This window comes from Colobus angolensis, unplaced genomic scaffold (genome assembly GCF_000951035.1).
Source record: "Colobus angolensis palliatus isolate OR3802 unplaced genomic scaffold, Cang.pa_1.0 Scaffold109, whole genome shotgun sequence".
Taxonomy (NCBI): Eukaryota; Metazoa; Chordata; class Mammalia; order Primates; family Cercopithecidae; genus Colobus; species Colobus angolensis.
The window spans coordinates 7,732,872-7,753,723 of NW_012111919.1; the positions used below are offsets into that span (position 1 = coordinate 7,732,872).

At 41.2% G+C, this 20,852-nt stretch overlaps 1 protein-coding gene across 3 annotated transcripts; it reads left to right on the plus strand.

Moving 5' to 3' along the window:
• Positions 1-1,264: 1,264 nt before the first annotated feature.
• Positions 1,265-19,769, plus strand: LAPTM4A (lysosomal protein transmembrane 4 alpha). 3 transcript variants are annotated; one of them, XM_011951157.1, is made up of 7 exons: positions 1,265-1,909; positions 11,497-11,617; positions 14,821-14,897; positions 14,998-15,120; positions 17,359-17,454; positions 18,011-18,109; positions 19,142-19,769. In XM_011951157.1, the coding sequence occupies exons 1-7, from the start codon at positions 1,799-1,801 to the stop codon at positions 19,214-19,216; spliced, it is 702 nt and encodes a 233-aa protein (XP_011806547.1). In that variant the 5' UTR covers positions 1,265-1,798; the 3' UTR covers positions 19,217-19,769. The 3 variants fall into 3 exon arrangements, with proteins under 3 accessions (XP_011806547.1, XP_011806550.1, XP_011806559.1); XM_011951160.1 differs by having other exon boundaries at positions 1,278-1,909; positions 11,497-11,587; XM_011951169.1 differs by having other exon boundaries at positions 1,646-1,909; positions 11,501-11,617.
• Positions 19,770-20,852: the final 1,083 nt, after the last annotated feature.

Consider the following 20,852-nt stretch of genomic DNA (forward strand, 5'->3'; position numbering starts at 1 on the left):
CCAATGTGCAGCCAAGTTTGGAAACTATTGGCACAACAGGTTTTAATCTCAGTTCTGACACTGGCCTTGCAATCTCGGATATGTAATTTAACTTCTCTGTAGAATTAAATAACATAAAAGTACTTATCTGAGTGAGTTGTAGGGATGAAATGATTCAAAATAAAGTGACTGGATCTGTGCCTTGAACAAAATAAGGGATATGTAATTGTGAGGCGGAGTTAAGATAATCTACTCCCTATATAAGTAGAGAAATGTCATAATTCATTGAGTTAAATAGCCAGCCACACCCCATCCTTTAGGGTGAGCTGGATTAACTACTGCTTCCCAGATGGTTTGACAGTAAGCTCCATGGACAACTCCTTCCGTGGTTAACAAATAGTCTCTGCTCTCCTAAAATTTGTATTTTATTGGGGAGATAATCAACAAATACGTACATAATTTCAGGCAGTGTTCAAAGAAGTCATGCCAAAGAAATAACCTTTACTCTGAATTCACTGTGGTCTCTGGTTAAGAATACGCCCCGGCAGAAGGGAAGCCCTTTCTAGTCTCTGAAAAGAAGTGTGCTTACCAAAGCATTAAATGATAAATACATTTTTTAAAGGTAAAGTCACAGGTCTTAAACAAATGCAAAACGAACACGTGTAAAAAATTTATTTACTCATTAACAAGGGGACCAGTAAGCCGTTAGAACCAGCTCTAAGCAGAATTCAAAGCACCCAACTATATTGTTGCATCAGGACTGGGGAATGAATTTACAAATCGATGCAAAATGGCTTTTCCCAAGGAGGGGTAAGATACAATACCAAGTCCAGTGGAGGGGGTCTTACAGAGTTCTGTAAAGCACCACAAAGAAAGGCGGACAGCCCCCCTAGTAACAGAATGCTCGGTTCAGTGTGCCAAACTATGACCGTTTTTTCATTGAAGACATTCAGTATTTTTTTGTCCATTTCAACGTGTTTCATAATTTTTCACTACAAAAAAATCACTCATCTCTAAAAACCCAGCAGCTAAGCAGTTCTTCCACGTTATTTTGATTTCATTTATCCTTAATCTTTTTGCCTTTGGCAGGGTTGGACGGTCTTTCTTCGTCCCCACCAAGGAGGCTTCGGAGGGAAGGGAGGGTGTTAACCCAGCCCCTCCACTCCTCCAAGCAGCCTCCCATTTCAGCCACAGGGCCGAGGACCTCTCCAGGCTGGGCTTGGCCCCGTCCCTTCCTCGCAGGCCCCGCCCCCAGCCCGCGCAATAATCGAGCTGCGCGCAAAGGTCACGTTATCAGCCTGTGACGCTTCCCAAGCAGTACGTGGCACACATTGCTCAGAAAAGCCCCTTGTGCCCGCTTTTTGCCATCCGCGCTGTCTCGTGTCTCCCTTTTCCCATTAAATGCCTCTTTTCTTGCAGGTCTCACCTCGGGGATAGTGAACTACGGAGCTATACCTATCCGCAACTATCCTAGGCCCAAGAGCCAGCCCTTGCCCTCACGTAACAGGCGGAGACTCGCTGAGGCGAGTGGCACTTCTAATTGAGCGTGAGGTCTTGTCAATCTCTTAAGTTTTTCCAATCAGAAGTCCGGTCCATCCAGCCTTCCGCTCTCCATTGGCCTTTGTGGGGAAAGGGGTGGGTAAGCCGAAGTCGCTGCGCTCAGTGCGCAGGCGCGAGAAAACTGGCAGGGGCCCGAGCCGGGGGCTGGCTTGAAGACACGTCGTTGGGTTTTGGGGACCTTGAAAGAGCCGTTTGAGTTTGTCTGCGGGTGGAGAACGTTTGTCAGGGGCCCGGACAAGAAAGAGGCCCGCCTGTTACGATGGTGTCCATGACTTTCAAACGGAGCCGCAGTGACCGGTTCTACAGCACCCGGTGCTGCGGCTGTTGCCATGTCCGCACTGGGACAATCATCCTGGGGACCTGGTACATGGTAAGGCGGGCGGGCGTGGCGCGCATGTCTGGGGGGCATGGGGAGGGGGTGGGACTGAAAACGGGGTGTTGGGTGGGGCGGGGACTTGGGGGGACGCTGCTTTTTAGGGCGCGCCAACTCAGCATGAAATCCAGGGACTTTGGGGAAGTAACCTTGTTCAGGAATCGGAGTGGGGGGCGAGGGGCGGTGGTAAGCATGGGGAGATTGTTCTTTGGCAAGAATCTGAGGAGAAAAGCGGGCTTGAGAGAGCAGAGGCGATGCAGGCGAAGGGACGAGGGTGCTAGGATTTGGTGGGAATTCCTCTGTTTTGGCTCTTGTTGTATTTCTGCGATCTGAAAGGCAGCCCCTCCCTTGCTCCTATCCAGCGCTCCCTGGAATTTTTTCCCCTAATGAAATAATTAGGAGCGGACCTTGATAAATGCAGCCTAGTTTCGATGTTGGTCTTCCCGTTGGGAAAGCGAAAGATCCGGCGGTAACCCCGTTGTCCGTGTTTCTTGGACTTTGTTTTGTTTCAGCGCCTCTCTTGCGTCTCCAGAATCGCTTGGGGGCGATAGGTTATGCCTGAGTTGACGCCTGACCAGCTTTTGTCCTGGTGCAGCCTCGTCCCTGCGCAGTAGGTGCTTTTCGTAGCCGATCCGCTGTTTTTACAGAGACCTTTATTGAGAGCCCTCTCCATCTTGGCCACCTAAGCTGGTATCTCCTGGGTTCCAAGATATGTGTGATTCTGCCCTAACCAAGTTGACACTGTTGTTGCCTGGCGATTCACTAGTAATACGTTTGTGATTTTTCTTTTTTAATTTACCATTTATAGTATCCATGCACATTAAACCTAACTTCTCCGTGACTTCCAAATATGGGATTCAGTTTAGGTAGTTTTACGTTATTATGACTTTTCCGAGGCTGTGACAAACTTCCTACATGGTCGACTTGGCCACTTTCTTTAATGAGTTCGTGAATGTGGTTGTGTGGGTGACGTTGGTGATACTGTGCAGTTTTTGATACTTAACTGTAAAAGAGGAGGAGAGTTATCCCAGACACAATCTGTTTTCTCTATACTTGCTGCGTCTTCATACTCATTGTCTTGAAATCATTAGTAAGCATTTGGAAAAACGCCAGATGAGAATCATCTTAAATGAGGCAGATACTGTTTCATGGCCCACCTCCGGAGGACCACCTGACTCCACTTGACTCCTACCTGCCCTGTTGTTTTTTACCGTCTTGTTTCTGATGTACGTTTAAAAAACAACACAAATGTGTAGGTTTGCTTGTGCTGAGTTTATTTTCATGTTTCCTATACTTTTATGTTCAGAAATACCGCCCTATTGATAGAACTATATCACATTTTCCCTCAGAGGCTCTTTCGTTCTGTATTTTAACTGATTTGGAATACTAAACATATAGTTAATGGCCATCAGCTGCATTATGTTTCTGACTTCCTCTTATATCTTCTCCATTTTGCTGAGGGGCTGGGTCTAATTTCTTTTGTTTGTCCTTAGCTCTGCCTTCTATTTCCCTAAATGAATAATTCATACCTTGAGGATCCTCAAGCCTCTTACTCAATTCCGTCTTCCTCGCCCCCAGAATATGACTTTCTTTCCTATTTAAGAGAATCCATCGGCCTGGCTCTCTCGCCTGCAGTCTTAGTCTTCCTGTTTCTTCTCAGATCCTTCCCTCCACTCACAGAACAAAGGATTCCTAACTCCTCAAGAACAGAATACCACCATTTCTATTTCAACCATCCGAACGTAATTGGCTGTATTTCTTTTCAGTTTTTTCTCAGGCAGATGTTTTGATGCTGTGGGTTCAGCTGGAAAAGGAATAGAATAGCAGGATAAAGTGGGAACTACAAACAGGAAACTCAAAATGCAGAGAGAAAAACTTCAGTAGGGGCGTTTATTCTTTCAAAGTAGGGAGTGAGGAGTTTACATCTGTTCCCTACTGTAAGCCTTTGTTGTGAGAAGGGTTCACATTATCTCTGAAGACCATGCTTTAGTTTCACAATTTTAAAAAGATGCCATAGCTGTTCTTTGCATAGACTTCTCAGATTCGTGTAAAACATTTTATTGTAAACTACTTAAATCATTTAACCTGTCTTAAATTGGTTAAGAGATTTACTGACCACCTGCAGTGTAAAAGGCTTTGGTGGACATATAAAAGGAATAAATGACAGGGGCTATGTGTCATTTGCCTTTTGTTTTCCTATTACCTGCCAAGCGCTAGACTCTCAAATGTTTCTTGTCTAACACAGCATCTGCCCTTAAGATGTTTATGGTATCACAAAAAACTTGGAGCACAGATATGAAAAACATATGGTACAGTCATGAGGAAAAGGGGGACGTGATCAGTAATATCAGATTCTAATCAGAATAATGGACAAAGGCCATTAGTTTTGTTGATGACTTTCAAAAGTGTAGCTTCAATACCATAGCAATGTAAAGAGTCTCTGCCAACTTGGGGAGACATGTAACACTTATGATACAAGACCACTTAGGCCAAAATGTAGTATAATACTTTGAAGCAAAGAGGGCCTGTCCAAGTAGTGCATTTTGTTCTCAGAAGCTACTTTACTAAGAGAAACAATATGGGGATGAGTGAGTATTAAATGTCACTTCGCTCCCTACCTGCCTTGTCGAGGTACTCTCTTCCTTGATTCCTGATGAGGCAATCATTCGCAGTCTGCATGGGAGAATATTCATGTTTCTTTTTACATTACCTGGGCCGGACTTCTGAGATGCTGATTCCCCCTGTGTCATTTGGAACTTGGGGATGCCCCTCTCCCTTGCTCTGAGTGACTGTATCTGATACAGTCTCATTGCTTTCTAGCCACAGCTTCTACTGGTCTAGTGTTAAAGTATTGTAACACTATATACTAAAATATTCATTGTATGGAAAATAGTGCTGTGGAACATAGAGAAAGCCAGAACAAGTTATCATATGCACCGGAGGTACCAGCCCTGAAGTGTTAGCCTTTGGCGTTTTAGATAGAAAAGAAGTGTTCCTGGTGAAGTAACAGGAAATTTCAGAATAAGCTCATGTTTAAATTCTGGCATTCCTGAAATTATTTTCTCTATCATTTATTGAAGAATTTGAAGCCAGTTGATTTTAAACAAGTTTCTTATGAGGTATAAGCTCAAATGTTTATTGAATAATTGAAAATGGACTTGAAAGTGTGCTGTGGTAGATACACTTTGTGGTTAATGGTGTGTACCACAAGACTACGTTTTGAGCATTTGTAATAATTTTATCTCTTAGACTTAATATATGGCTAATTTTTCATGAGTGTCTCAACCATAAGCAGTTTGAAGTTCTATATCTGGGAGAGAAGTAAAAACAGATTTCCTTAAGTTCTATTCCTTTCCAGCCCTCACCTCTGACCTCAAGTAAGCATAGCTTGTTTATATTTCAGTTAGTTTCCTTCCTTAAAAAAAAGGAAGTTTTGTGCCTCCACCTTTGCATATGCTATTCCTTCTCCCTGAAATGTTGCTGTCCTCGCAAGTCACTTTCTAAAAATTTTGTTAAGGACATTTTCATACATGCAAAAGTAGTGAAATAGTACGAAAACCTCCCATTTATTCATCACCCAGCTTCAACTATTAGCAACGTTTTGCCAAGTTCAGATAATTTAACGGTTAACTCACATGTTTTCATGGTAAAGCTTTTTTTTTTTTTGAGACGGAGTCTTGCTCTGTTGCCAAGCTGGAGTGCAGTGGTGCGATCTCGGCTCACTGCAACCTCTGCCTCCTGGGTTCAAGCGATTCCCCTCCCCAGCCTCCCAAATAGCTGGGACTACAGGCACCCACCACCATGCCCGGCTAATTTTCAGTGTTTTAGTATAGACGGAGTTTCACCATATTGTCCAGGATGGCCTCGATCTCCTGACCTCATGATCCACCTGCTTCGGCCTCCCAAAGTGCTGGGGTTACAGGTGTGAGCTACTGTGCCCAGGCAAGCTTTCTTTACTTCCTAGCGAGAGGGATCTGTTTTTCCCACGGTGCACCTGCAAAAGTTTCTAGATACTTCTTGTACGTACTTATTAAATAGTACTCAGTACACATTGGTAGGATTGTCCTTTTCTCTTATTTTTCTCTCTACAGCAAGATGTTCTCCTGGCGGGAAGAGGGTGATGTCTTACTTTATAAGGGCAGTGGCTCACGCCTGTAATGCCAGCGTTTTGGGAGGCCAAGGCAGGTGAATTGCCCAGGAGTTCAAGACCAGCGTGAGCAACATGACGAAACCCCCTCTCTACCAAATAAAACAAAATAAAAATATAATATATGTGAACTGTCTCCTCCAAAAAATGTTGTGAATACTCAGTTGTATCTGCATGTAACAGTAAACAGCAAAAAACTTTTTTAAATTATACTTTTAAGTTATAGGGTACATGTGCACAACGTGCAGGTTTGTTACATAGGTATACATGTACCATGTTGGTTTGCTGCACCCATCAACTCATCATTTACATTAGTTTTTTCTGCTAATGCTATCCCTCCCCCTGCCTTCCACCCTCTACAGGCCCCCGTGTGGGTGTGTGATGTTCCCCACCCTGTGTCCAAGTGTTCTCATTTTTCAGTTCCCACCTATAAGTGAGAACATGCGGTGTTTGGTTTTCTGTCCTTGTGATAGTTCGCTGAGAATGATGGTTTCCAGCTTCATCCATGTCCCTGCAAAGGACATGAACTCATCCTTTTTTATGATGAGGTTTTTTTTTTTTTTTTATGGCTAAAAAACGTTTTAGAGATAGTCACTTTTGATCTTTATCAGATAACAGACTTTGCTTAGTTCTGTGGACTGAGCCTCCTGTGGGTGCTTTCTCTGCATGGGAAGCTCTTATCTGGATGCCTCCTTAAACCAGACACACTGTTTTAATTATTATCTCAGTAGATAGTGGCTCTGGGCAAATTACTGTGGGAAAACTGAAAAATGATTTTTTTTAGTCTCCAAAGAATCTTTTGGAATAGATGTGGCAGTGAAAGAAGAAAACAAAGAATTCCTCTCTCTAGACCCTGTGCTTCCATGGATCTGAAACAGTTACTTTGTAACAAGTCAAATCTAACAGATTTCTTGTGGTACACACTTATATAAGATGTACAAGAAGCTTTAAAAAAATGCACACCACCTGGTTTGACTGATTAAGTTTACGGTGCTGTTAACATGTTAAGTGGTGAATCTGCAGCCTATGCTGCTAAAATATTGCTGTGTTCTGTACCTCTCCATATTTCCAAGTTTAGAAGTTAATAATTTAATCTCTTTTTTTTTTTTTTTTTAATGGGGTTTTGCTGTGTTGCCTGTGCTGGTGTGCAGTGGCACGATTATAGCACACCGCAGTCTTGAACTGGGCTCAAGCGATCCTCCCACCTCAGGCACCTGACCAGCTGGGACTGCCGACACACACCACTGTCCCCAGCTTAATCATTCTTTTTAAATTACATTTTTATTAACTTTCTTTCCTGAGTACAGTGAAAGGAAATGAATCAGGAATAAGTTTTTGTAATAGTTAGTACATAGTTGGATATTTTCAGAGAAATTTTATATTGTAAGACTACAGTTAATTTTATGTATTTTTTAAAAAGCTAAACATGTAATTTAGAAATATCAACTTGAATCAGAGGTAAGTTGCCAGGGCTTACATATGAGCACAAGGTTCATTGGTGAATATGTTTAAGATCAAAGGACACCAGGAGCAGTGGCCTCGTGCCTGTCATCCTAGCACTTTGGGAGGCCAGTGCAATAGGATCATTTGGGGCCAGGAGTTCGAGACCAGACTGGACAACATACTGAGACTCTATCTCTACAAAAAAAATTTCTTTAAAGTCACAAGGATGGGTTTTCCAGTGTAATACTTTAAGATTTAAGTATTGGGGTTCTAATGAAATGACGTGATCTAATGGAAAAAAGCTTTTTGAAGTAGCTCTGAAATTTATTTCACCATTTCTTGGTCCTTTTGATTAGCCCTATGATTTTTTTGTTGTTTTTAATCTTCAGTCGTGTGACCCACAGTGAAATGAAACTTGAAGTGTCTCTAGTACTAAAAGAAGATAATAGTGGATGAGTGTGTGACTTACCCATGGAAGAGAAGAAAAGAGTTGAGTTTTGTGTTTTGTTTTTTAAGAGACAGTCTTGCTATTGTTGCCCAGAGTGGTTTCCAGAGCTCAGGCAATCCTTCCCACCTCAGCCTCCCAAGTAGCTGGGACTATAGGTGTGAGATTTTTAGAAATCCTTCATGTGATAAAAATATTTAAGAAGGGAAAATAGAACTCCTAAATATTTTTTGGCATGTCATTCCCTTCATTTAGTAATTGAGTTTGCATGCTTTTCTTGACAAAGGAATTTCTGTACTGCAGAGAGCTTTTTCACTGTGACTATACTGTGTTTTGCAAAGAAGAGTTTGCCTAATTGATTTCAAACTGATTTCCATACACAGAACATACAGCGTTTTAGTAGATATATCCGATTGTTCAGTAATTAATTCACCTAGTTGTATTAGCTCATACTCATATACCACACACACTGGCCAAAACCCATTGCAGCAAGTGTGGGCAACAAAAAAGTCAGCCTTCAATTGGGGAGAGCCACCTTGCAAAAGTGATTGTTCCTGGTAAGTCCTCTCAAGAATTGAAAGATAACGTGCCTTGCCTCTGAACAATGCAAGGAAAGAGGCATGCTGCTGAACATAGAGAGTAAAGTCTAAACATTGTATGGCTTTACATAATGGTTTCTTTGGGAAACACCTTAAAACAGGAGTTACTGGGGAATGATTATTAATAATCATGTAGTGCTGAGAAGGAGATGTCTTAAAAAACAGACTTGTATCCTGATTCTCCCATCTGTCAGCTCAGCAAGCTTAACACAAGTTATATAGCTTTACTGAATCTTAGTTTCCCCATCTACACATGGGCTTTAGTAATACTTACTTCATGGGTTGTTGTGAGGAGTAAGTGAAGTAATATACGTAAATACACATGTCATAGAGTATATCCTCAATAAATATTGGCTGATTCCAAATTTGATATTGTGACATTGTTTAGATCACCTACCCTAAAGATAAAACTTGATCTGCTTATCTAGCGGGTGTTAGTGAAATGACTTCAGCTGATAAAAGGAAAATGCATTTCCTGTGTATTTATCATTCAAGGTGAAACAGGAGAGAAGTATATAATAGTTTGTTTAAAATACTATTGCTAGCTGGCCGACACAGTGGCTCACACCTGTAATCCCAGCACTTTGGGAGGCCGAGGCTGGTGGATCACTTGAGGTCAGGAGTTTGAGACTAGCCTGGCCAACATGGCGAAACCCCGCCTCTACTAAAAATACAAAAATTAGCCAGGCTTGATGGCGCGTGCCTGTAGTCCCAGCTACTCGGGAGGCTGAGGTGTAAGAATCGCTTGAACCCAAGAGATGGAAGCTGCAGTGAGCTGAGATTGCACCACTGCACTTCAGCCTGGGCGACAAAGCGAGGCTCAGTCCCAAAAAAAAAAAGTCCCAGCTACTTGGGAGGCTGAGGTAGGAGAATCACTTGAACCCAGGAGGTGGAGGCTGCAGTGAACCGAGATCACGCCACTGCGCTCCAGCCTGGGCGACAGTGAGACTCCATCTCAAAAATGAACTGAATAAAAATAAAATACTAATGATAGGAACTTAATAACCCTTGAAAATTCCAGATGTTCACATTTTCACAAAGGGAAGGAGGGCAAATTCTGTGAACTTTACTATGTTAGGTAAGGAACCTAACTCCAATCCTACGTGAGATTTCTATCTTGAGTCATTAACAGTACTCTTTCCGAGTACTTAAATGCAGTGAAGCCTCCTGGGATATTGCAGGGACTGGCCAACAACTATGGGCACAACTCATTTCCTTTTAAAATGGATTTACAACCCTGGGAGACTAGGAAGATTCATCAGATATGATGGAATTTCAGCAGGATGTTCCTCTGAATAGCTAAACAATTTTATTCAGAAGTTGCTGGTTAATGGGAAGGGGCAGCCTCTAGCAGCTTTGTCCTCGGCTCTGTTCTTTTTTGTTAGTGACTTAGATAGAGATACTGGTTACATGCTGATCCTAAATTCAGGAAGTTGAGACAGGCAGTAAATCTGTAGTGTATCAGAATCTACATCTAGAAAATCTTCATAGGCAAGAATAATAAGATGAAACTCAATTACAGGTATATTAAGGCCTATGCTTGAGCCTCTGAATCCAACTGTGCAGGTACAGGTGGTAGCTTAGCACAATCAAGTGTGAAAAAGAACTTGGTGTTTTAGGGAGTGATATTCATGTAATATTCAGAAAATTTATAAAGCCAGTGCAGGCCGGGTGTGGTGGCTCATGCCTGTAATCCTAGCATGTTGGGAGGCTAAAGCAGGAGGATCACTTGAGGCCAAGAGTTCAAGACTAGCCTGGGCAATATGGTGAGGCCTTGTTTCTAGCAAAAACAAAAAACCTCAGTACAACTTCAGGTTGCATTAATTGAAATTTGTTAGCCAGCGTATGAGAACTGAGATCTCATTGTGTTCTGACCAGGCTGACCTTACCTCATTTTAATATATGTCCATCAAACTGGAGCACGTGTAAAGAGGAAGACAAAAGGGAAATAGGTAGCTAGGAAACATGCTAGTCAGAGGAATGGCTTAAAGATCTGAATGTCTGTTCTAGAAAACACAGTATTTGGAGGCTGTTTTCAGGTATTGGAGCACTTATTTAGAAGGGAGAGCACGTTATCTCAAAAGGTAGATTTAAGGCTGGGCGTGGTGGCTCATACCTGTAATACCAGCACTTTGGGAGGCTGGGGCTGGGCGTGTCACTTGAGGTCAGGAATTAGAGACCAGCCTGGCCAACATAGTGAAACCCCATCTCTACTAAAAATACAAAAATCACCTGGGTATCATGGTGGGCACCTGTAATCCCAGCTACTGGGTGGCTGAGGTGGGAGGATCACATGAGCCTAGGAAGGGAAGGCTTCAGTGAGCTGAGATTGTACCACTGCATTCCAGCCTGGACAACAGAGACTCTATATCAAAAAAAAAAAAAAAAAAAAAAAAACTATTAAAAAAAAAAAAAAAAAAAAACCAAAACAATTAAGACTAGTAGATGAGTTAAGTGACTTTCAGAATGTTGGTAAGTCTCTTAAGCATTTGAGTCTAGCTCAAGAGGAAATAGTGAGTTGTCTGTCACCAGATGAGAGATGCTGTGTAGGAGTTTTGGGCATCTGATGAATAAATATAACAGATGAACAGTAACTTCTTCAAACCCAGAAATTCTGAGATTGGTATATGAATAAATAGGTAGCTTTGAATATGAACCATTTGTAATGATTCTTTAGTTTTAATTTTTGTGTAATTTTATTCTGGTGTATTGATTATACATCTTACCTCTGAAATGGTTAATATTATTTATACTTTATAAAATACTTATTTTTAAGTTAGTCTTATAGTGGTAATTGTGTATTGTTTTATCTCACAGGTAGTCTCCCACTGTTTCATATCTGTGTTACTTCAAGTAAGACAATCTTAAATATGAGAGCTTGTGCTGAGATTGTGCTAAGTTTGTGTCATAATGGTAATTAATGTAACTGATAGAATGTTACCTTATCCAGGTAGTAAACCTATTGATGGCAATTTTGCTGACTGTGGAAGTGACTCATCCAAACTCCATGCCAGCTGTCAACATTCAGTATGAAGTCATCGGTAATTACTATTCATCTGAGAGAATGGCTGGTATGTGTTTAATTGAAAAAAAAAAAAATCTCCCCTGCTAATTTTTATATACAGTCATGTGTTGTTTAATGATGGGGACACATTCCGAGAACTGTCACTGGGTGATATTGTTGTGTGGACATCATAGGGTGTACCTACACAAACCTAGAGAGCATAGCCTACTGTACACCTAGGCTGTGTGGTAGGGGCTCCTAGGCTAAAACCTGTGCAGCAGGTTACTGTACGGAGTACTGTAGGCAGTTGTCATACAGTGACAAATAAGTGTGTATCTAAAGATAGAAAAACATAGTAATACTGTAAATACACTATTACAGTGTTATGGAACCATCATCATACAGTCCATTGTGGACCAAAATGTTATTTGGCACATGTCTCTCTACACACACACTAGTTATTTAGAAGATTGATGAGATTATGCTTAAGTTACATTTCAGAAAGTTAAAATGGTTATATAATAAGGGTAACAAGTTAAATTATATTTAAGTCATTCTTGCTGAGGCAGGAAAGTATTTTGATGGGTTTTTCAGAGATACTCAGTGAGGATTACAACAGAGCATTTCTAGCCAGAAGATGTAATGGACTATTAGCTTTTTGAGAAATGTGTAAAATGTACCTTGAAATCAAAATAAGCATGCAGGCTTCGTAAGACTTTTTTTAAATGTAGCTACTAATAGGAGAAGAAAGCTCTATGGTTAGAATATATGTGTCTCTCCAAAATTCTTATGTTGGAGCTTAACTTCCAACATGAGGGCTCTACCCTCATGAATGGGATAAATGCCCTTCTTTTTTTTGAGACAGAGTTTTGCTCTTGTTGCCCAGGCTGGAGTGCAGTGGTGTGATCTTGGCTCACTGCAACCTCTGCCTCCCGGGTTCAAGCAATTCTCCTGCCTCAGCCTCCTGAGTAGCTGGGATTACAGGCACGTGTCACCATACCCAGCTAATTTTTTGTATTTTTAGTAGTTTCTCCATGTTGGTCAGGTTGGTCTAGAACTCTCAACCTCAGGTGATCCACCCGCCTCAGCCTCCCAGAGTGCTGGGATTACAGGCATAAGCCACTGTGCCTGGCCAGTGCCCTTCATTTTAAAAATCACATATTACTTATTTGTTTAAAAAAATTTTTTAGAGAAAAGTTCTTACTTTGTTGCCCCAACTGGAGTGCAGTGGTGCAGTAATAGCTCACTGTAACCCAGAATTCCTGAGCTCAAGTGATCCTACCACCTCACTGCCTGAGTAGCTAAATTTTTGTGGAGATGGGTTCTCCTTGTCTTTTACTGGGCTGGTGTTGAGCTCCCGGCTTCAAGTGACCCTCCCACCTCAGCCTCCCAAAGTGCTGAGATTATAGGCATGAGCCACTGTGCCCAGCCCATAGCAGACTCTTGAAAGCTGATTATTTGAATTACAAATTTTGCTTTCAAATTTGATAAGACCTGTTTAATTTCATGTTTTGTTTTTACCTGAATTCTTCTGAGTGAAAGTTTGCATGTTGTAGCAGGGAAGTCCTTTAAATTCTTAACATTTATCCTGTATCTTCTAAGAAAAAAGTAAAGAGGACTATTCCTAGTTCAGTGCCAAATACTGATGATTGCCCGGTGATAAGATTATTTCTAAATGCTGGGCATGTGGCTCATGCCTGTAATCCCATCACTTTGGGAGGCCGAGGCAGGTGAATCACTTGAGGTCAGGAGTTTGAGACCAGCCTGGCTAACATGGTGAAACCCCATCTCTATTAAAAATATAAAAATTAGCTGGGCGTGTGGCGCAGGTCTGCAATCCTAGCTACTCTGGAGGCTGAGGCAAGAGAATAGCTTGAACCCCAGGGGTAGAGGTTGCAGTGAGCCGAGATTGTGCCACTGCACTCCAGTCTGGGTGACAGAGTGAGACTGTCTCAAAGGGGGAAAAAAAAGGTTATATATACATTTACCCAATAGGGAAGATTCAGCAGTTGTTCTAGTCATTCATCATTATTAGTGCCCTCAGTATTTTTTTTTTTTTTTTTAATTTTTAAAACATCTTTTGTACATATGGGGTCTTGCTGTATTGCCAAGGCTGGTCTTGAATTCCTGGCCTCAAGTGATTTTCCCACTTTAGCCTCCCAGAGTACTGAGATTACAGGTGTAGGTTGCCATGCCCATCCGCCCCAGTTTCTTAATCTCTGCCCAGACGGATCACCTGAGTTCGGGAGTTTATACCAGCCTGGCCAACATGGTGAAACCTCGTCTCTACTAGAAATATAAAAGTTAGCCGAATGTGGTGGTGCTTGCCTGTAACTCCAGCTACTCGGGAGGCTAAGGCAAGATAATTGCATGAACCTGGGAGGCAGAGGTTGCAGTGAACCGAGATCGCATCACTGCCCTCCAACCTGGACAACAGAGCGAGACTCTGTCTCAAAAAAAAAAAAAAAAAAAAAAAAGAGCAAACTGTCCAGAGTCACGGAATGAACTACAGATTTGTGCTGAGAAAGTCAGTAAGTCAGGCAAAGTTTAGAATTGCTTGAGATTACTTAGCTGTTTTGTGAAAAAATTAGTGAGCATGGATTAATGGAGAGTTGGAACAAAGAAGAAAGTAGTGTGTGTAACATAGTTACAGGGTGCAGGAAGCAATGAATTTTAGTGTTTGGGAGGTTGGGTGGGGAAGCGAGATTAATGGAGAACTTTGAATTTCAGGTAGTATTTATCTAGGGCAAGAGGTAATGTAGGTAGCATTCTGAGTTTAATACATCTGTCTTTTAAGCAATTGCCAGCCATTCCTTCCAGCTAAACCCTACTCATCTCGTAAGACCCATCTTGTGTCATTTCTTCGTATTTTTTCCTGATGTTTCAGGCAAAACAAATTGTTTCTGCCTCTGTTGTAGCACTTGACACATTGGATTATAATGATCTGTTTGCACATCTTCAGACTCCTGGGCTCATGAGGGCACAGGGACTTGTTTCTCTAGCAGAGAATGTGGTGCGTGTACCATTCTAAACCCATGTCAGTGAGTTGTTGTAGCGATTTAACAAATAAGTGCTTTGTGTGAGTGTCTCAAGGTTCATTACTTCATGCTGAGTCTTTGATTTTTTTTCTTTTACCCTCTTGGCCTTAGATCTTTTTATAGCCAATTTTGAAAATACTTAAATTTAATATTTTAAAGCTAGCTTTCAGTGAAGTTTTGTTCTTTTTGTTGTGTAAGTAGCTTAATTAGATTTTTGTTTTTGTTTTCTTAGATAATGCCTGTGTTCTTTTTGCCGTCTCTGTTCTTATGTTTATAATCAGTTCAATGCTGGTTTATGGAGCAATTTCTGTAAGTATACTGTATTTTCAGCTTTTAGAGTTTGACCTTAGAGGAGCTTAGTAATTTCCTATATGTGATACAATGTTGTGGTTGTTATTTTTTTCTCCAGTATCAAGTGGGTTGGCTGATTCCATTCTTCTGTTACCGGCTTTTTGACTTTGTCCTCAGTTGCCTGGTTGCTATTAGTTCTCTCACCTATTTGCCAAGAATCAAAGAGTATCTGGATCAATTAGTAAGTGTGTATGCTCATTAAACTTATTTTTTTCATTTTGAGTAAAATGTTTACATTTAAATTCTGAATCAGCCTTTTGGTATTATTTTTAAGTACTCCACTTGCTCTTAAAAGTGTCTTAAAATAATTATTTCTGCTCTATTAGCTACTGTGACAAAACTAGCAAGATGAAAATGGAGTAATTTCTTACCATACATTTGGATAATTCAGTATTAAGAATTCCTAGAAATGGATATTGTGGAACTAGTAGTTCAGCTTTTGTTTTTGAATGTCCACAGGTACAATAATTTGACTGTGTATGGCACTCTTTAAGTGACTAGCTTTTGTCTTTACAGACATCTGTAGCAAGTATTCCAGTTCCTATTATGTTTGTAGCCCTTTGCTAGGCACTATTGGTGAATGGTGTGGATATAAAGATAACTGCCTCATCTTTAGTGAGCAAACCGTAATATTTGGGGAGTCAAGATACATGAAGATGTTACCTGTGATAACAAGCGGGAGCTGTCACAGCAGCAGCAAATAGGAACTTTGATTAATGTCATATGGAGGAGGCAGAGAAAACTCTGGGCTGAGTGGACAAGGAGGGCTTCATGGAGGTGGTCAGAAGGAGATACGGGATCCAGGTAGATGAAAATTGGCAGGGTCATCCTCAGTTCATTTCCAAAGTGCTTTCAGAACTTTTCTTCCCACTATCAGATTTCGTGCCTAGCCCATTTTCCACACCACCAAATTCATCATTCATTTATTCAGAAAACATTAGCTGGTTCCTCTTACGTGCAAGGTGCTCTGCTAGGTCATCGAGATGCATCAGTGGAGCTTATTTCCTGGTAAAGGAATCAGGAAGTTAACAGTTACTGATACACCATTGTAGGTTACTATGGGAGTGGATATCACATGGGTACTAAACCTGGGCTGGGAGGTGAGATTTGAATTGTACTCAGGAGTTTGAATAGGAATTAAGATAGAGAAAGTATAGAAGACAATGTTCCAGATAAAAGAGACATTGAGGCAACAAGCAGCATAGTGAGGGCACAAGAAGCTGGCCATGGTGGCTGGCACATAGAGGAAGGGTGGGAAGGCTGGAGAGAGTGGCCGGGGGCAGGGCCTGTTGGCCTGATCAGCCACAGTCAGCGGCTTCTGTGTGGCTCTCTGCTCATGTTATCTCCGGTGGAGAAATTTCAAGTGGTGCTTCCCTGCCTTCTGAATAAAACCCTTAGCATAGCATTCCCTCATGAGCTGCCACCTTCTGTGTTTTTCTTTTTGTTTGTAGATGAAGATCAAAAAAACAGCTTTTTTACCCAAGGAGACAACCTGGCTATGGTTTGGGGAGTGGTGGGTTCTTTTTAATTTTTTTTCTATATTTTTCAGTCCTTTGGGATTTCTGTTTATGTTGCTTTTTAAATGTAATTATTTAGGCCTTCGTGTTGACATTTCCATTAAAAACAAGCATAACTTTAAAAAATTAAATTAGCTTTATAGAAAAGAACATAAAAGTTTATTATTCCTTTTACAGACCCTGGTGTTTTCTCTCCTCTGTTTTGTTCACTTAGTGCCTCAGACTAGAAGGTATTTCCTCTGTTGGCTAGCTTTTAAATCTGAAATTCTTCTTTTATAATGCCTTTCTCCCTGAACTTAGCTCATTGCCTTGTACACAGTCAGGGCTGAATAAGTATTTAAGTGAATATAGCTGGTGCTTTTCAGTAGAACAAGAGTATGTCTGCAGTAAAACTTATGTCTTGCCTGGCATTGTAACCAGTGGATGTATTTTTTGCCCCTGTCTGATGAGAGTGGAGACAAATGATTGACATTTAGAAAAATAATTTTCCCCTTATATCATTAAAATGACCCAGTTTATCTGTAGAACTTATGTAGACCTGAGCATCTCCTGAGTTAATGATGCAGGTGACACAGGGACAGCTCTCCAGTGCCATATAGGCGATAGTGTTTTTCCAAAGGTCAGAAAGGTGGAAATAATGAAAAGTAAACAGAAAATGATCTAAATTTAGACTTTTCGGAGCATTGTGGGTTATCAAACAAATGTACTATAAGTGATTGTTAGCATGCATTAATGGTGATAAGGCTTAAGAGCACTTTGGATTAAATTCTGCTTATACATTTTTATTAAAATATCACTTTTGACTTTGATGCCTTTGTATTCTTCAGCTGCTCTTCAGGTTATCAGCAAGTGCTAATGCGATGGCTGACTTGTAAATGTGTGTGTGTGTGTGTTTTTAATAGCCTGATTTTCCCTACAAAGATGACCTCCTGGCCTTGGACTCCAGCTGCCTCCTGTTCATTGTTCTGGTGTTCTTTGCCTTATTCATCATTTTTAAGGTACGTTGCTGACTCAATCTTTAGGGGTGACTGAGGCTGACACCGTGAATCTAAACCTTTTTGCCACCTATCACCTTTCAAGTCACAGGAGATGGAGGATTTGTGGGGACAGTGTTTTATTCTGGCACACTAGCAGAGATAGCGTCTAGGGAATGTTTTCTGTCTTGTTTCCAAGGAGTGGTTGTAACCGTCAGGATCCTTCTCTAAGTGAAAGGACCTACTTTTTATGTTTTTGAAAGGAGTTCACGATTTGTATTGAAAATCTTTTAAAATTCCCAAGGTTCAGAAACCCAGAATTTCTTCTGCAGCACAGTGGGTTGACTGACCTGAACTGAAACTCCATCTCTGGTTTCTCTCCGAAATGTTGGCGGTGAAACTTGTGACATTTAAATGAGAGCAAGTAGGGAAAGGGCCTGGCCTGTGCTGGGTCCACACAGAGGTCAGTTCCCTTATACACTGAGGACGTGTGGGGAAAGCATTCTAAGTCACCGGCATTTTAGAGCAGGTTAGTCTGTTGAGTTTCTAGCAGATGTCAACTTTGTTTTTATTCTTCCAGGCTTATCTAATCAACTGTGTTTGGAACTGCTATAAATACATCAACAACCGAAACGTGCCAGAGATTGCTGTGTACCCTGCCTTTGAAGCACCTCCTCAGGTTAGCTACTGTTGGATAGAGTAAAAGGTCGCCAGTCACTATTGACTGTTCCAAGAGACGAACCTGGAGCTTGACTTTCTCTTTCATGCTGTAACCTATGGTTTGGGCATGAACCCTGGGTACTTTTATGAACAGCTTAAAATCCACAGGATTCAACATTTTCCACTTGGAATCCTGAGTACATGGGTTGCTTGTCTCATCCAGTTTGGTGTTAGGTTTATTCATTAGAGGTCCTCATGAGTGTCGTGTTTGTAGGGGAGACGAGGCAGGAAACAGCTGTGTTAGGCCCATGTAGCCTGGGGCTTCTAAGGATGGGGAGTCCCGTTGACTGAAACTTGTGTTGTTTTCAAAAAATATCCATGTGATCCAAAGGGGGAGCTGACCTGTCTGGGAGATGAATACAGTGGTTTCATGGGTCTTTTGGGGGAAGCCTACCTTTCACAGCCCTCTAATTGCTGCTGTACTACCTTCCCAAGTTTTCAGCATATAAAATATATGTGGCCCATCTAGGGCCGGGCTGTCACACTTGGAGTCACTTAGATTGGAATGCCACTCCTCCACTGCATAGATGTGCCTGTTACCCTCGAAGACATGAGTTCATGATCTTCTGACTACAAGCTGATTGTGATGAAAGTCAGGATCCAGGAGCTAGCATCTTATTGGGGTTTTCCTGTTGCATGGTTTAACCCAACTCCTCAACACCTAAACTGTAATTGGCATTGGCACTTTATCAGTCACGCTAGAACGAAGGCAGAGCAGTGACACCCACTGCCTGCCTGTCTAGGAATCCTTGTCCAGAAGCAGAATTCTCTCTCCCCACCTCCCTCTCCCCAACCTCCCCTTCGCTCGTAATCTTGGTAAAATTCCAGCTTATTCAGGCATCTACTTGGGAAAATTTTAGCTAGCAGTTTTTTCAGCTCTTTATGGTTTTGTATAACCCTAATTAGGGCATAAAGTCTGCAAGCTGAATTATCTTAGAAAGGATTTTAAAGGAGAATTAAATCTGATACCATTTTTTTTTTCTCTCTTTAGTACATTTTGCCAACCTATGAAATGGCTGTGAAAATGCCTGAAAAAGAGCCACCACCTCCTTACTTACCTGCCTGAAGAAATTCTGCCTTTGACAATAAATCCTATACCAGCTTTTTGTCTTGTTTATTTTACAGAATGCTGCAATTCAGGGCTCTTCAAACTTGTTTGATATAAAATATGTTGTCTTTTGTTTAAGCATTTATTTTCAAACACTAAGGAGCTTTTTGGACATGTATTAAACGTCTTTTTGTTTTTTTGTTAAGTCTTTTACATTTTAATAGTTTTTGAAGACAATCTAGGTTAAGCAAGAGCAAAGTGCCATTGTTTGCCTTTAATTGGGGGTGGGAAGGGAAAGGGGGTACTTGCCACATAGTTTCCTTTTTAACTGCACTTTCTTTATATAATAGTTTGCATTTTGTTATTTGCTACCCTGGGTACTTTCAGGAAGACTGACTTAAATATTCAGGGTGAATAAGTAGTTGGGTATAAGATCTGAATTTTTCGTCTGCCGAAACAAGAAAGTATCTGACATTTTGACTTGACTGTGGAAGATGATGGTTGCATGTTTCTAATTTGTATGTTTCCATCTTTGTGATAAGATGATTTAATAAATCTCTTTAAATACTTAGGGTTGTCATTTTTTTTAATCTGTTAACTTTTTTTTTTAGATAAACCCTTGACATTTTCCATTACGTTGTATTCAGATGCCAGGGTTTTTTGTTAACTTTGAGAATACAGTTGGCCCTTCGTATCCATGGGTTCTGTATCCATGAAGTCAGTTGACTGGATTGAAAATATTTGGGGGGGCTGGGCGCGGTGGCTCAAGCCTGTAATCCCAGCACTTTGGGAGGCCGAGACGGGCGGATCACGAGGTCAGGAGATCGAGACCATCCTGGCTAACACGGTGAAACCCCGTCTCTACTAAAAATACAAAAACTAGCCGGGCGAGGTGGTGGGCGCCTGTAGTCCCAGCTACTCCGGAGGCTGAGGCAGGAGAATGGCGTAAACCCGGGAGGCGGAGCTTGCAGTGAGCTGAGATCCGGCCACTGCACTCCAGTCCAGGTGACAAAGCGAGACTCCGCCTCAAAAAAAAAAAAAAAAAAAAGAAAATATTTGGGGGGAAAAATGGATAGTTGGATCTGTACTGAACATGTACAGACTTTTTATTCTTGTCATTGTTCCCTAATTACATTGTATTAAATATTATAAGTAATTTAGAGATCATTTTAAAAATATGGGAGGATATGCATGAGTCATATGCATATACTATACCATTTTATTATAAGGGACTTGAGCAACTGTGGAATTGGCTATCGGGGGAGAACCTGGAACCAATCCCCCGTAGATACCAAGGGACAACTGTACAATGATACACATTTAATTAGAAATCATTTTCTTAATCCATTAACTCAAACTATTTAAATTTGTGGTGAAGATATTTCTTGAATCACAGGACAGAAATTAATATGGGTGGTTTGAAAAATGATTGCTGTAGCAGTCTTTTTTAATGTCTTATTTTTTTTTCTTTCCAACTTTCTAGGTTCAGAGGGTACATGTGCAGGTTTGTAACATGGGTAAATTGTGTATTGCAGGGGTTTTGTCAATGTTTTGTCATCCAAGTTGTGAGCACAGTACCTGATAGCTAGTTTTTTGATCCTCATCCTCTACTCTTAGGTAGGCCCTGGTATCTTTTGCTGCCTTCTTTGTGTCC